Raw genomic sequence first — 17,225 nt, 5'->3', positions numbered from 1 at the left:
GTAATTGGAACCATAGTCTATAGTGCGATAATATGTACAAAAGAACTGGAGCCTGCATCGAAATGAACGGCCACCATTTTCAAAAATGTGTTTAAATATCCATATTATGATTATTTTTCAATTTAACTTCATTCTCTATATTGTACGCTGTAGACAGTATAATATACACTGCATAATGAATAAGTCCGAATAGATAACTCAATTCATGATAAAAACACTTATTGTTAATACTGTACTATATTTTGATTAAACAAAAACCTAATGAAAATTATCAAACTCAAAATCGCGATATTTACTATTTTACGTACTGTAAATGGATGAACTACTTTTCTTCCCTCCTATACCTAGTATAACTGGCTCCGTCTAGAAGATCGTAGGAAAATTCACTGTCTTTCCCTTCTCTTTCATATATTGCATTTCTCCACTCCTGTCTATCTTGCGTCTCGTTTTCAAAATTTATCCACCCATCATAACCTAGACACACGATCACAACACTCCTCAATATTATCCATTCCCTCCCACCGAACATCCTCATATTCATCTTCTTTCACTGTGGCTGTTCCTCGGCTTTGGAATTCCCTACCGAGTAATGTCAGGGACTGTCAGACATCAAACCAATTTAAGAATAGACTAACGAAATATTTTTCTAACAATTCTTGTTAACAATAATAGCTGTTTCAGGTTTTTCAATGTTTAATGGTTATATATATCACAGATAAATATCTACTGTAAATTATCTCATTATTATTATTATTATTATTATTATTGCTATTATTATTATTATTATTATTATTATTATTATTATTATTATTATTACTATTTCTTACCAATGTTTATTATTGTCATACTAACATTACTTATCCAACTTTCATTATTTACTTTCATGTTGTTTTATGGTCTAGATATTAATGTAATAACTATGTAAGCAATTGTATTCAATTAGAATTAGAGTCTGGCTGGGCGGAAGAGAAGGCCTACTGGCCTTAGCTCTGCCAGATGAAATAAATAAATTATTATTATTATTATTAGCCTATTATTATTGTTATTATTATTATTATTATTATTATTAGTAAACTGATTTGTTTGTATTTTACGCAGTATCATCGAACTCCAGTGGTGGAAGAGGGTAGCAAACGGTGTTTCCGGTTCTCAACCGTTAATCCAGAGGTATAGCCAGGTTAATATTAGAAATGTTAATAAAAATAAAATGATGTCCCTGTACATTTAATCCATTTGAGAAGGAATATATATATTTACTTACTATTCGGACATCGGAAATTAGTCCTAGTGTAGGTAGTACTTGTAAAGACTTGTATGAAATTCAGCTGTGCTGTTGTCCGTAATGAATAATGTATGAAGGGTTCAGGAAGCGAGTGTCTTTAAGATATTGCGACAATGAGAAGTAGTTCTACGGCGGAGTTCCTTCCTGCTTGCAATGTTATCCACTTATCAGACACGGATGCGTGACTATTTCTCATCTGGTTTTGCATTCCCGGTAGTGCAGCATAATAATTTATAAAATTGTGCGTTAAAATGATGAGGCTTCATATCGACAGTTCGTCAAACTCTTCTACAGTTCAGTGTTCATGAAAAGAGATTTTTGAGCTGGTCGGGTCACTAGAATGGCAAGAAAATAATAGGCGTTGCACATGATCGGAAGTCACACGTAATTTCCAAGAAATTGTTACTGCACTTCACTTTTAATAAGTATCTTTAGCATAGGTAGACTACAAGGTATTGGGTAACGTGTCCAGTGCCGCCATATTGAATACAACTTTGAATTTTCAAATGAAAAAAAAAAAATAGTTTGTTTTATGTTATTAATATTTCAAATAATTTCTTTTGCATTTGGAATTTCAAACTTGCATCCAATTTTATATCCGAACCGTGGCGTCGTGGTATAAGGCATCCTGCCTAGGACTCGCGTTACGGAATGCTCGCTGGTTCGAATCCTCATGGGGGAAGACATTTTCTCATGAAATTTCGTCCAGTGTGTGGGACCGGTACCCACCCAGCATCGTGATGCACTTGGAGAGGTATGATAGGTAACGAAATCCGGTTACGAAAGTCAGTCGTGCTAACCACACGGTACTTCCATTCTGGCTGGATGATCGTCCACCTCTGCTTCGGCATGTGGGCGTGAAGCCAGCAGCGGGCTGGTCGGTCTGGGCTCTTAAAGGGCTGTAGGGTCACGGATTATTATTATTATTATTATTATTATTATTATTATTATTATTATCATTATTATTATTATTATTAATTTACAGAGTGAATCAAAAGTCTGAAGCAACCTTATTATAATCATGTCTGATAATGTATATTAGAATATAGATGTTCCTATTTCTTTTAACACCAATGAATCAACCAGTTATACACATAACTGTAACACCCCGCCATCTTTAAAGCCGACATATTGGATACAATTTGAAATTTCAAATACAAAAGGGGTCGTGTGACCATTCTAAATTATATAGAATTTAGTGACGAAACCAATTGCAAAATATACTATCAATTTCTGCAGAAAATATCTCAAGTTTAAATTTCCATAAACGTGGATAATAATAATAATAATAATAATAATAATAATAATAATAATAATAATAATAATAATAACTGAGTGTGTGGATGACGAAGTTTGTCTACGTCGGATGTATTTTGATGATGATAGAAAAGAAACAACGTTGGTGTCTCTGTTTAAATTTCCTGACACGTGAGACGAGACTCACAGTCAGTAATCTTTCGTAACCTTGGTAACCAGTGTAGACATTGTTGTCAACTGATATTTATAAACTATTTTTGCATATTAAAACATACGTAAGTCTGTATTTATTTTAGTCAGATATTGAGTTCGTGAATAAGATTCATATGTACCGCATAATAGGCTGTGTGTAATTTTAACGACGTCAGTTTATTTTGAATTTTGAAGAGAAAACTTCAACGCGTATGTTTTTCCTTGGGAAATTAATCCACTTTGTAACTTTAAATATAACGAGAGCGAACACTCTAGTAAAGTTTAACACAGTTATATTAGTTTCAGTTTTATTAATAAACTCGAATTAATAATGATAACAAGGATATATAATCAGAGACAAAGAGCTGAAACGTGATGCCTTCGAAATGCAAAAGGATACACCATTATGAATATAATAAGAAAAACTTATATTTTATATTACTGAAAAAGAAAATTGAAGAATACACAGATCGCTGAATGAATGTCAGCAAAATGAAGGATAACAAAATCAGCAAAGAAAATTAAAAATATAAATATTTTGATAAGAGGAGTTATTGGTTGTATAAATTAAAGATGGATACTGTAGCCAGAATAGGATTTTTTTTTCCCAAACTAAGGAATGGAGATGATGTTTTTTAATGTAGCAGTGATAGGCCTACTGATTTAAGTGGAGTTAATGCCATTATACAGGGTGTTTTAGAAAAACTTTGACAAAACTTGGGGGCATATTCCTCACACCAAAACAAGAAAAAAGTTCATATAAACATATGCCCGAAAATCCTTAGTTTTTTAGTTTTTAATGAAAGAACATAATGAAACATCTGTTAGATATTGTCAGCTTGGTAGCAAGTGTTGCAACTTTAATCAATTCGGAAACTCATAACAATGCAAGTTTACCTTCAACGCGTTTCGAGTTACAATCCAACAACTTAACTTAAATATGTAACCGATAATAATATTCATTTTATTAGATAATCGAATGATGTTATCGATGCAAGTCTGCTGATGCACCCATTGTATCCTAACTGGCTATGTGTTGCCGAGGAGTCCATGATCCGACGAGTGCATACGTGTGTGGAAGCAAGAAGAGAACGTTTTGAACATTTGTTATGAGTTTCTGAATTAATTAAAATTGCAACACTTGCTACCAAGCTGACAATATCTAACAGATGTTTCATTATGTTCTTCCATTAAAAACTAATAGACTAAGGATTTTCAGACATATATTTATATGAACTTTTTTCTTGTTTGGTGTGAGGAATATGCCCCCAAGGTTTGTCAAAATATTTCTGAAACACCCTGTATAATTTTTCGCTAAGAGAACAATCTCACACTCTTCCACGGAGCTAATTGGACAAATAATATTCTAAGTTAATTGAATTTGGAGCGTTATTACCTTAAGTTCATTCCCAAACTGCTCGAATAATCGGCATGGACTCAGTCTGATCTATAAAATGAAACACATTGTCAATACTCTTACATTACACTCGAATTATCTCATATTGAACACATCACATTCTTCAGCAGCTTAAAATAAAATTATTAAGGAAAGTAACGTCTTAAGTTATAAAATGAGTCACGAGTTTCTGAACATGAGATCTTCTACATATTAATGCTAACTGGGAATTAATTTTATATAACTGTGAATGGGAAAAAATATGGTACAAAGACAGAAAATAGGATTCTGCAGCCACTTCACTTATAAACCTCTGCCAAGTAATGGAAGCTGCATCAACCAAAATGCAAATTAGTATTCAACATTGTTTTTATAGTAGAAGTTATTGTAATATTTTTCGTACAAGTTTTAAGAACTATGCTTTCTGACTTTCCCTCGCATAATGCTAACTTAAAATCCAGAACCAGTTTTTTTAAAACGTAACTAAAACATACGTTACGTAACTAGAAGTCCTAACAGTCTACAGTATGACATTGCAATGACTTATCCAAACTTACTGTATCTATTGTAAATTTCAATATTGTTTTTTATCTTTGTCAGATGAGCCACTATTACTCAAATATTTTGACTGAGGAAATAAGTGTTAAGCATAGCCTCAATTCTCATAAAAGTGCGTTGAATTTGAGATCTCTCTTGGAAGGTATGCAACATCTCCTGCACTATGGCTTTCTTTGTCAGGCGACTATCGTATATACTATGTCTCATTTCACTACTTTATGATCTTCCAAATGGCCTACAAACAAAACATTACAGTACAATGTACTCTAAGATTCACAAAAGGGACGCCACTATCACCAACATATGAATAAATCATGACCTACTTGATTAGTAACTTCAAAACTAAACAAGTGAAGGTACTCAATAGAAATTATACAGACAAAGCCTACTTATTTACTTCCAAATTATTTTTATCATATTTAAAAAAGTTGGTATAATTCGGGGCAATCCATTATTAGCAGATTTTAGGTGTGTCATTTTCTATCAATTGTTCAATGACCGGCCCCGTAATGAGCATCATGGCAATAGCTTAAACATTATTTTATTAACATACAAATGCGACGTAATCAATTAGAACAAAAATAAGGTTAATATTGAATTTTTAACACTTCATACTACAATATTTTAGAATTGGCGTACAACATTATAGAATAATACAGAAATTAGTAAATAATATTTAAGCCTACATCTGCACCATGTTTATATTTATTGTGCAGTTCACGTTATCCATTACACAAATCGATGGAATATTACTTCTATCGATTGTGGAAGTCGTACATACCTGCGTCTGTTCTCCTTGTGAAATTTCTACAAAATTTCTACCCCCTTGGATCATTCTCCCATCGCTTCGTTACATTTATCTGATACTTCTTTTCGAAGTTCAAAGCATCTATCGAAATCTCCCTTCATGATTTTCCGTCTATCAATTGTTCCTGAATGAATAGCCCCGTATAGCGTAGTTCGTCCACCAACTTCAACAATACGTACGGACCAGTTCATTCTGAGCATGTTTTAGGGGTGTCCTTTTTCTACCGGTTGTTCAATATGAACATGTTAATATTCATTTATTAAAAATAATGAAATTCTACATAGACTAATATGAAATAAAGTATTGTACATTACAAGAAATTAAAGTTTTGTACGAATTCCCTTCGAAATTCCGCTACGCTTCGGCAGTAAATATCTCAAGTCATCCGTAAAACCTCACTTTCAATCATTGTAACGTAAATGACCCTTTAACATTGCAGCATATATTTAGTTCATTGTGACAGTGGGAAGGCAACAGGATTAGTATTCGAAGTGACGAACCCGGACAGTGTCAGAAATATTATAGAAATGTAGCGATGTCCGTAAGTCTTATAAACATCCATAATGCCAGAAAGATAATCAGCTGACATAACAAGGTCAATATGTAGGAGTTATGGACCTTTCAGGAGATATCTTCGTTCTAATGCCATTTTTGCGATAAAGTGAGGATTCGCTGATAACTCACTTCTTATCTCAAAATACGTAGGCTGTGTAAAGTCACCTACGGTATATGGTAAAAAATACTTCATTGTTATTTTTAATCGCTCCGTATATGATAAAACTTGGTTCTGATATTTAGTGCTTTTTAGGACTGCAGGATATATTTCGACAAACCATGAAACAAGTGAAGGAGTAGTTAAATTAAAAATTGTTCTATTTGTAATTAATAAATTAACATAAAAAGGATATTTAAATCATTATGAACAAAATGACAAGAAAAAAAATTATTGGTTATTCATATATCTAAAGTTTCTTATTTGTAACTATATTGTAGTGTGAATGGACTACAGTTATAGCTATAACAAAAGAAGGGAAATACAATTTAACTTTCCTATGATATACACATAGTTCACTCTTCTTTCACACAGGTCTAAGGACATGATCATAAGTAAACATTCAACAGTCTGATTCATAGTATGATCATAGTGTTCGGAAAATGTGTTACAGAGTTTCCTAACTTGTGAAATATTTCTGTGGCAGAAAGGATTGCGTATGTTATATTATACAAACAGTTATTTTTAATTGCAAGACAGTTTGCACTGTTACAGAAGAAGTGGAGGTGAAGATCTGTATTTACAAAACAGTAGTACAGTTCGATCGGAGCCAGACTAGACAACAATGTATCTACTTTACAGATGTCAGTTCATAAGACACAACCAGTTTTATTTCACTGTTTAATGACAACTCTTTTTTGATGAATAAGAGACGAAGGCGAAATATTCCAACAATGAATGACGTATGTATTTCCTACACTATGATCATACGTTGCAGTGAAGTGTACTGGTTTTACATTATAGTTACAGAAATTTGTTTACCTAAACTCTGAGATAGATTTCATATGATCTTTTTGTAGTATACGAACAGCTTATACAGTCTTTTGATTATACAATCATTTTTCAGAATTAATTTCATCTTGTGTGGTCCTTGTGGAAAAGGAGAGGTTTTCCATATTGATTTTCTGTTGCTAATTATTGCATATCGCAAGAAGGAATAAGTATTCTTCCTTCATAAAAATAAATCCTTGACCTGTGAAAACATCACCTAGTCCTGTTACGCTGGTGAATTTTCCTTAGAGTGGGTGTATTGATATGCTACAGTTACCTGCAATTGTTTCTAAGAATTTTGACTATCCATATTATAATATGACCACGACCATGGTATAAATATTAAATTACAGAATTTTGAAAATGACATTTCTTCTGCCTACAATTTTCAATGTAAGTAGAAGCAATCCGACAGCTTTCTGCCCTCTAGTGGATATGACGGAGAACCATGTCAGCGTGAAAAAATCCGAAAAATAATACATTTAATTACTTTTGCACAAAACCCTCGAAAAAATATTGCTATGAATCTCAAGACAGATAGTCTTATGCCCGGTTTCTGGAAGGACAGTTACCTGTACAATTATTTAATTATTTTGCTAATAATTGTAACTTAAAATATAATATATACAGAAAAACTTTAGCTCGCCCCTGAAAGAGTAGAACTCGTGCTCAGGGGCGGATACATAGTTATCTACGATTTAACGCGTTGATATGTTTGAAACGAGTTTCCGAAACAACAGTTATCGTCATCTTTACAGCTATCTGTGCTTCAACTGGTAACTGTGCCTCGGCCTGTAGTTACCTGGCTGTTAGTACTGATTCGAACAAATACCGACATGCGGAGCTACTGCATTACTGTTTCGTAAACTATGATAAAAAAAAGGTATCCCCGTAACATGCCATGAAGGCACTTGGGGGGCATGGAGGTAGAGCCCCATGCTTTCCATGACCTCGGCACTAGAATGAGGTGGTGTGGTCGGCACCACGCTCTGGCCGCCTTTTACCCCCGGGAAAGACCCGGTACTCAATTTTATAGGAGGCTGAGTGAACCTCGGGGCCGTTCTGAAAGTTTGGCAACGAGAAAAAAATCCTGTCACCACCTGGGATCGAACTATAATAACTGATATTAAATAATAATATAAACCGGAATTAATTAATTTACTATATTATCGATATAGTTAAAAAAATTGGCGTTTTATTTACGTAACTTACGGTAAATGTTATACTTTCTATGACATATTAGGATAATAATGTGTGTTTGTAAAGACAGTTTCGAATTTCAAGCTTCATTTTCGTCATAAACTTCAGATTCTTTTGTCGTCAGTCAAGGAATATTTTATTCTTAGATGCTCTACCAATGCCAATGGTATTTCGGTCTCCGAAAAGTCCATTTGAACACATGAAAGCATTCATATGGACTAATGTAACATATTTTTACATTACCAATATGGCTGCCATAACCACCACAGATGACTGCGGTTGCAATTTTGTAGCAGAAATTACACCTAGCCCTCTCTCCATTAGTATTATTTACCTTGATGATCACGCCAAATAACAACAATTATTGCTTTTTCAATCATATTACGATTTAGATTTATCGTTTATCACACGGTTCCTTAATTAAAAAGCCTTGCTCCTACTAGTACAGAGCTCGCTGCCATATTACTATTGAAAACTCCTGCAAATAAAAATAACTACCGTAAAGTGGGTTGACTTTGAACGCTGAGGTGACTTTGAACAGTAATTTAGCTCCTTTCTAAATTAAATGCTGTACCCAATTGCGAAAAAACGGTTTAAGTTGTCAATAAATTAGTTCAGTTTTTTCGAAATAGGGTACAGCATTTAATTTAGAAGGGCGCTAAATTACTGTTCAAAGTCACCTCGGCATTCAAAGTCACCCAACTTTACGGTAAACAAATCACTAACAAAATACTAGTGGAGACATCTATGGACAACAAGAGATACTGAACTTGAAGTTACCTCAACTGTTAGTTACAAGCGCTAATAAATCTACATTTAACTTTTCGGAAACTCATGAAAGTTATTAGTGCAGTTAAATTTATAAGTGCAGTTAAGTAACTGAAAGTTAACTGAGGTGTACCAGAAACTGGACATTAAGGTAAGCGTTCACTACATCGTATCGCACTCCTCGTACGAATCGCACGCAACGGATATTTTAAGTGCAGTGCGTTCACTGTAACGGCTTCACCTCATCGGATTCCCCTATCAGCTGTTTGAAACATGACGTCGTACGATATTGACATTACTGAAAGCAGAGGAGCTGAGGTTAGGTCTATTAATTATGAATGTTAGCGAATAAGAATTTGTAATTGCTTCATGCGTCTTAATTGAAGAGGAAGAAACGAAAGAAATATTGATTACATAATATATATGTAAGAAATTACTTGATTACTGTGATGGGAACGCCTCAAATTATATAATTCTTCGCAATTTTCTACAAGCGAAATAAGTTTTCCGTCTGTCATTTTGGCGAGACACTGAACATGGCACAACATAATAGTAGCAGTTGAGCAATTAAAATTGATTGATTAAAGAAGACCATGATCGCACGCATCAGAAAAGTTGCTCATCCGAGAAACGTGGACGGATTTGCCGAGAAGCGATGCGTGCGATACGATGCAGTGAACGCGTTTACTTAACAATTACAGCAAAGATTGTCTTTTTCCGATCCGTGCGATTCGTCCGATGAGTGCGATACGATGTAGTGAACGCTTACCTTTAGTCATTCAATTGAAGCTTCTGTCGTTCTTTTGACAGACAGTAGATCATTTTCCGATCAACAGCTCTAATTGATAAGCAAAATATGACGTAAAGTCGTGTCGAGTATGTTTATTTCAATTTTCTGAGGAAAAGGCCATTAAAATATAAGTTTTACAATATTCTTGGAAGCTGTTTTGTGTCTTATAGCTAGAATTGTAAGCTATATTTTTGTCCATTGTTCAATACACGATACACTTTTTAACTCTTATGTAACCACTGATTACTTTTTACTATGTTAATATGAGAAAATTACCTGGCTGGCTAGTTTAGAAGTTATATTGTTCATTTTGGCTTTGGAAAATGAAGAACATCACTTCGAAACTAGTCAGCCAGGTGATTTCCTCATATTAACACAGTAAACAGTTATAAAGTTAATCAGTAGATTTTTGTATTTCATCTTTTCTTTTCCTAATTACTCAGTTACGAATTTTCAAGGACGTTTCTGGCTGATGAATTTGGGAGGTTACCTTTTTCTTGAGAAAATAAATTCGTACCTGTCAGGAAGAGTCGAAAAATAAATATAAAATTTAAAGCCCTCAATCATCGCTTGAAGTTTTCCTTCATAAAAAAAATACAGGACTAAGTATTCAAATCATTTAAATGGAGTTAGTCGTTAACATGGTACAAAGTTGCAATTTTTTATTTCATAATATTAGATCTCAATAGCTTTTTTCCCTGAACAATTTCATATATAATTTATATATATTCCAAGAATAATTATATCAAATAAATGTGCTTATTCAAATTGTAGCGTCATATTTTAAACGCTGTTTTTCCAAAACCTACATTTTCCAAGTTATTAGCACACTTTGTAGAAAAACTATTTCAGCTGGACTTAAAAATTTTTTGGACTGTCTTACCAAATGCATAATAATTCTAGTCTATCAGATTAATTGAAATAATATTAAAATTATTGTGATATAGATTTCGTTATATGAGACGAAATCATATTTTTTAAATTATTCAAACATTTAAATATGCCCCAAGACTATAATAGTTAAAGAAACTCTACTCTTCCTGGAAAAAAATTCTTCTATCACTTTTAAGTTTATGTGAACAATACTTTTTTAAAAATATTATATGCATGTACTAATTAAAACGTGTTCATTTTATTAATTGAATCGGGGATTGCAGAAACAGCATATGTCAATACGCCACACATAGTGACATGTGCTGTTTTTGCAATCCCCGATTCAATTAAAAAATAAAGCAATGTCTTATAATGTATTAGAACTTCTAGAAGATATTTAAAAGGAGAAAGAGAATATAACAAGCCAAAAAAAAAAAAAACACGTATGGTAGTTGTGAGAAGTAGAACCAAAGCTACGACAAAATAAAAAATAATGTAACTTAGTTGTATCTCCACAAATTTCACGTCGATGGCTGAGAATTAGACTGTTCTAAGTCCAACTTTTTATAAGAAAGAAATCTGTGTTTCATTGTGTTCCCGTTCTTGTCTGCATGAACCTAACAAAATTGTAAATATTCCTCTCCATAAGGTTGCTGTGAAGCTATTCCAAATTGTTTCATGAAGCTTTGAATGTCAGGAGCTTAAAATAGCTCCCCTGAAAAAAATAGTAAAATGGACTTGGAACAGTCTGGTTCTGGACCATCGACATGGCTTAATAACTAACTCCCCTTAAAAAATAGGGCGAACCAAAAAAGAATACAGAAACACATTTTCTCTTGTAAGCCACGACGAAAAATGGAAGTTATCACATGGAAAACCTTTCCTTGTTGGTAGTATCTCAGAGCAGGCAATATAGGATCACTGTGTATATTTATAATATTTATTTACTTATGATCTTACAATAGGTTTTTAAATATGGAAATAAACACTGAATCCTAAGCTATAGAGATTGTTGTTGGAATGTTTTACACCGTTTATAACCTTAGGGAGAAAACATAGGTATTTCATAGCAGAAAAATATGAATCCCAAGCGATGTTACAACAAATATCGACAGTTATTACAGTAGGTTTAGTAAAGAAAATCAAAGTTGTACACTTGTGAAGGATTGCATAGAGCTATCATCAGTCATCATCCAATAATTATAATGTCTTTGTTCACCTACATTTACTTACTCTGCTCTGTGTCTTCATCTATTTCCTCACCTTCTGTTATCGTGACGGGTTCCTCTTCTTCTTTGATTGGTTTTGGTACTTCCTCTTCTTCGCTGTCCAGACCCAGTTCTTTGGCGTCATCTTCTCCCATTACTCTATATATTTCAGCTCTAGTTTCTAGTATTTCCCGTACGATATCTGTAACGAAACTCAAAATTAGTTGCACTCAGGGGTGTAAAATCAACTGAAGCCAGGGAAGTGGCGCTTCGTGTCGTCGTCGTTGTCGTCGTCATCATCATCATCATCATCATCATCATCATCATCATCATCATCGTCATCATCATCATCATCATCACCATCATAATATCATTTTTTATCTGTACCAAATGCTATGAATTTCAAATGTAGAAAAAAAATATGTCGGCTAAAGCAGTGGTTTCCGAACTTTTTTGACTAACGATACACTTTACTGAACGCCCACGATATCGCGACATACTTATTTGTTTTATTAATAATAATATAATAATAACAAGTAACTCTTATGTAGTGTCGGACATCCATTGTTGTAAATATGTCGATGTTAATACGCAATCGACAATTAAAAAAAAAAAAAAAGAAGCAAGCAGCAACTTGAGTGGCATTAGAAAAAAACAAAGGTATGTGTCAGAAATCCCAACCTATGCTGGATGTCCGATGAAAGATTTATATGATCGTTTTCGAAAACTCACCTATTTGAATTAATGTGAAGTCTGCGTTTTGTGGATTGCACAGAGTTTGTCTATACGTGACCTTATGGTTGACAGGCCAACACTAAATCATCTTCAAGATTGTTTAGATTTCACTATTTTTATGGTAGAAAATGCTGATTCACACAAGTATGACGTTGAAAACGGCAGTTCTAAATGTATTTTTAGTTTATTTGGCATCATCGACTGATTTGAAAAAAAAAACATTTCCGCATATAAGACACTTGGCATTTTGTTTATATTCATCTCCACGCCATGTAAAACGACACAGCAAGTATCCATCACTATATTTACGAAACGCGGTGCGTTTTTGTGAACCCAGAAGGGAATTTTCACTCACATTATTTGAAGTAGTACTGCTGTCATCTAACCCAGAACTTGATTAAGATTGTTTTTTTTTTTTCGAATTAAAAATTTGTCCATGTCAAAATCTAAATAAAGGTTTTGTGATAAAATAGTCACACTATCACCCCCTCACACATACGTATTGTATATACTGAAACTGACCAACATATTCTGACGATTCTAAACTCTGTTTATTACTAAGTGGGAAGAGTAAACGAATTACTAAGCATTGTTGCAGGTGTTCACTTTCATTAGTAAAGTCTGTCTCAAAATAAAATATACTATATCAAAGACTTCGTTGTAAATAAAAAATGCGTTGTAAAGAGATTTTCTGGATGTCATAACGTTTATTTTTCAATTCCGAAATTTCGCGATACACTCCATGAGGCTGCGCGACACACCGGTTGGGAAACCCTGGGCTAAATCAGTACTTCAAGCAAAAGAAAAAATGAAAGAGGGAAAAAATTAGAGAATGAACAAAAAATTACACACTTATTAAAAAATACTCGGATTCGAACCAATATATGATCCGAATAAAGGAATGCTCCGATTGAAAGCGCGCAAACAACTGCTCCGAAGAAAACCTAATTCATGTGCAGCACTAGTACAGTATAAAGTTGCTGTATAATGAAACATTATGTAAAATTGTCTATGAATGAATAATTTTGTTGTAATGAAATTTTAAGCATGACTGAACAGCCATTCTTTTGCAACGGATGTAGCATGTACACAGTTTTAGAGGTTAATTTAAAAAAATGTACATTTTTTTCGGTCTTCCAGTCTCATTTCGTCACCTTGCGATTTTTCTTAGATTCCTATGAATTTTCGTAATTATTGCTCTGAAGATTTTCATTTTATTGCCATTTTTGCGCTGTAACGGATGTGACAAAAAGTCACCCACGTCAACGTTTTATTTTACATTACCTTAAACATCTGTTAATCCTTTTGAATAATTATACTTAAAAATTCTTTACTGGTACTTAATGGATGACATTAACTGTCTGTGTTGTTAAGTTCTATGATTGTTTATTTAAATTAAAAATATATTTTTTTATCATATTATATCAAAATAATATAGGTTGGCATACAGCCTTACAGACCAACATACGAAATGTTAGAAAATTAACAGTTTGTTAATACAAGCTTGCTGTGTATTGTGAAAACCAGAGTTTAGACAGCTCAGGTTATTTATTGCTTTCAAGGAAACATACTGATTTTATAACGAAACAATATTGCACTGTTGGAAAGTTTAAAATAATAAATCGCATAAGAGTAGGTAACAAACATGTTAGGAATTCTCTGCTCATGAATTTTTATTTAATTCTTGAGTCACGACTCATGTGAAAGCAGGACGTTATTTATTGCTTTAAAAGGAAAATACTGGCTTCATAATCGAACAAACGTCATGGAAGTTTGGAATAAGACATTGTGTACAATACGTAACAGACCTGTTAGAATTTCTCTGCTCCGGAGCATTTGATTAATTTCTTGCGTCACTTCTGTCATCAGCCACGGCATGAAACCCTCTTCAACCCCTAGAAAAAGAGAGGTAAAATGGATTAGATTATTTATGGTTTTTATACATCAAATTATGCACTACGTCACACATGACAATATTTACAATTAAATCAAATGTCTAATTAAATAAAAAGTGCCATGTAAATGATATATTCTCTTATTATAACATTTTACATACCAACTAATAAAACATCTATTTTACGCAAGTTTGTGTTGTGACTGTGTAAAGTGTTACTTTCTCATTGGAATTTCATAAATCTCCCTACATTTTCAGGCAGTTACGCTGAAGTAATCATTGTAGTTAAAAGAACTCAGGCTTTGCTGCATGCACTTCCGTAATTCTCTCTGAGAACACTAAAATATTTATTTCATGTGTGTTTTTCCCGGATGAACTGAATTCATGATGCTGAATATGAATAAAATATGTCGGATATTTTATAAGCAGTCACTGTACACAGGAGAGACAGATAGAGGGAGGGTATGCTGAAAACTACGTACTTCAGATGTAGAACTACGTCTTTCTCCTAACCAGATTATGTGAGATAATTTGGGGATTCACTGTAGCATAAAAACGAAACCCTCTCTCGCCGGTACAAGAGGAATACAAGGAGAACAAGGGGAAGACAAGGAAAACAAGGGAAATACAAGGGCAGTAATAAGATGATAAAGAGAACAAGGGGAATACAAGGAATACAAGAAGGAAAATAAGAGTAATGCGAGGAGAACAAGGAAAACAAGGGGAATATAAGGGAAACAAGGGGAATACAAAGAGAACAAGATCAAGAAAAGGACAAGGAAGAAGAGAATTACCCGGAGAACTAGGAAAATAAAAGAAAAAAAAATGGGAATACAAAGATAATGAGGAGATGGCAAGGAGAATAAGGGAAAGATAAGTACAAGAATAAGTAAAGGAAAACGGGTATACGAGAACAAACAAGGAGAAAGGGAATACTAGGAAAACAAGTGGAAGGGAAGGAGAATAATTTTGGTAGATGTAACTGTCCAATTTTTATTTGAAGTGTTCTCGTATGTGTCTACTTCTATGTTTTCTTGCATTCTGTTTTTTCTTTTTTTATATATTCTGTGTGTTTCATGTGTATGTATGTATCAAACCTCGTTGAGTGGAAGAGAAGACCTTATGGCTTTAATCTGTCAGACAAAATAAGGTACTACTAACTAATAAGGGAAAGACAAGGAGAATACAAAGACAACAAGGGGAAGACATGAATAACAAGGGAAAGACAAGGAGAAAAATGGTAAGGCAAGGAGAATGATAAGAAAACAAGGCTAACAAGATGAATGCAATACACACATTACGTAAAGTTATGCAGCATAACAAAGCTATGCACCTTTCGACAGGTGATAGCAACTACACTTAGGTCTAAGTAAAGATAGGGTAAACTAGGGTCTGTTGGACAGTCGGGCATGTTGGACACTCCGTACTTTAACGTGTTACCACGCCACTTGTGGGCACCACATTCTGCTAGAAGTCAATGACGGAAGTAGCCCCACTCGTGGCTACTTCCGTCATTGACTTCTAGCAGAATGTGGTGCCCACAAGTGGCGTGGTAACACGTTAAAGTATGGAGTGTCCAACATGCCCGACTGTCCAACAGACCCTAGTTTACCCTATGCAAAGTAGCATAGCTATGCACCTGTCTATTTTTTTTTTTACATTTTCGTGAACATTTTAAAACTACATTAATTTATTAGGCCAATTACAGTTCAGTGAAGAAGTGGAAAATTTCATTCCGAAGAATTTAATGTTACAGACATTATCCCATTAGAAATACAGGGTGATGTTCTCTTTGTACAACCCCGGATTTAAATTCATGTTCGCTAGGATGAAAGTTGCGATGAATAAAGAGTCTCCTGCCTGTGTTTTGGTGGTCTTCTTAAAGATCTGCTGTCCCCTGGTTTGTAGTTCGGAAGCTATCCATATTTCAAAAATAAATGTTTCAGAAAAGATACTGTACACTGGAGTAAAAGTATACGTTATTAATAGATGGATCAGTTGAGCATAACTCTAGGTGTTATAGTTCTGGAAGAAACTAACAAAATGTGTTTCTAATATATATGTGAAAGTCCCAAACACAACGAATTTAAAAATATATCTTGACTAAACAGGTCTCTTTTCCTATACTTTCTGTTATTCTAGCTTGTATCGTGCCACATTCAGGAAGTGATAGCAATTCATGAACTCGTTTCTGTCACTCAAGTGATATAAGGCACGGTTTATCTAAATTTAAAGGTTACGTGACTTTACAATATACCGATTCTTCTTAAAAGTGTGTACTCGGCAGGTTTTGCTACTCGATTTATAAATTTAAATGTGCAAAAATGCAACAACCACATTGGACTTAAGAAAACTTCAGAAACGAAGATGATTATGAAGGGAATGAAATCAGAGATGTGTATGAACTATTTAGTTCTGAATAATCTAAATTTAAATTAAATGTTAATGGAATGGGCAATATTCAGAAAGGTATATACCAATACACAAGAACATAGTATGAAACGGAAACACAAAAATTGGAAATTTATCTTTTGAAAAGGAGGGAAAATTCAAATACAGCGACAGTAACAAATATAAATGACACGCAGAATAAATATGGGAAATACCTCCTATTATTCGGTTGAGAAGCTTTTGTCATCCAGTTTGCTTTGAAAAACTGAACGTTAAAATTATTTTATAAAACAGATATACTGTATTACCGATTTTTCTGTATAGTTTCGA

At 33.7% G+C, this 17,225-nt stretch overlaps 1 protein-coding gene across 1 annotated transcript in view; it reads right to left on the bottom strand.

The window, feature by feature from the left end:
- The window catches only part of Rsph3 (Radial spoke head protein 3), a 182,713-nt gene that overhangs the window by 19,971 nt on the left and 145,517 nt on the right, over positions 1 to 17,225 (bottom strand). The window contains exons 7-9 of the mRNA XM_069832746.1: positions 14,419 to 14,505; positions 11,931 to 12,077; positions 4,128 to 4,178 (exon numbers count right to left, since the gene is read on the bottom strand). Coding sequence (XP_069688847.1) covers positions 4,135 to 4,178; positions 11,931 to 12,077; positions 14,419 to 14,505 — 278 coding nt within the window. The 3' untranslated portion in view covers positions 4,128 to 4,134. The remainder of the gene's footprint in view (positions 1 to 4,127; positions 4,179 to 11,930; positions 12,078 to 14,418; positions 14,506 to 17,225) is intronic.

The sequence above is a fragment of the Periplaneta americana genome, chromosome 8, assembly GCF_040183065.1.
Source record: "Periplaneta americana isolate PAMFEO1 chromosome 8, P.americana_PAMFEO1_priV1, whole genome shotgun sequence".
In the NCBI taxonomy this organism is placed as follows: Eukaryota; Metazoa; Arthropoda; class Insecta; order Blattodea; family Blattidae; genus Periplaneta; species Periplaneta americana.
This window is presented reverse-complemented; position numbering and strand designations above follow the sequence as displayed.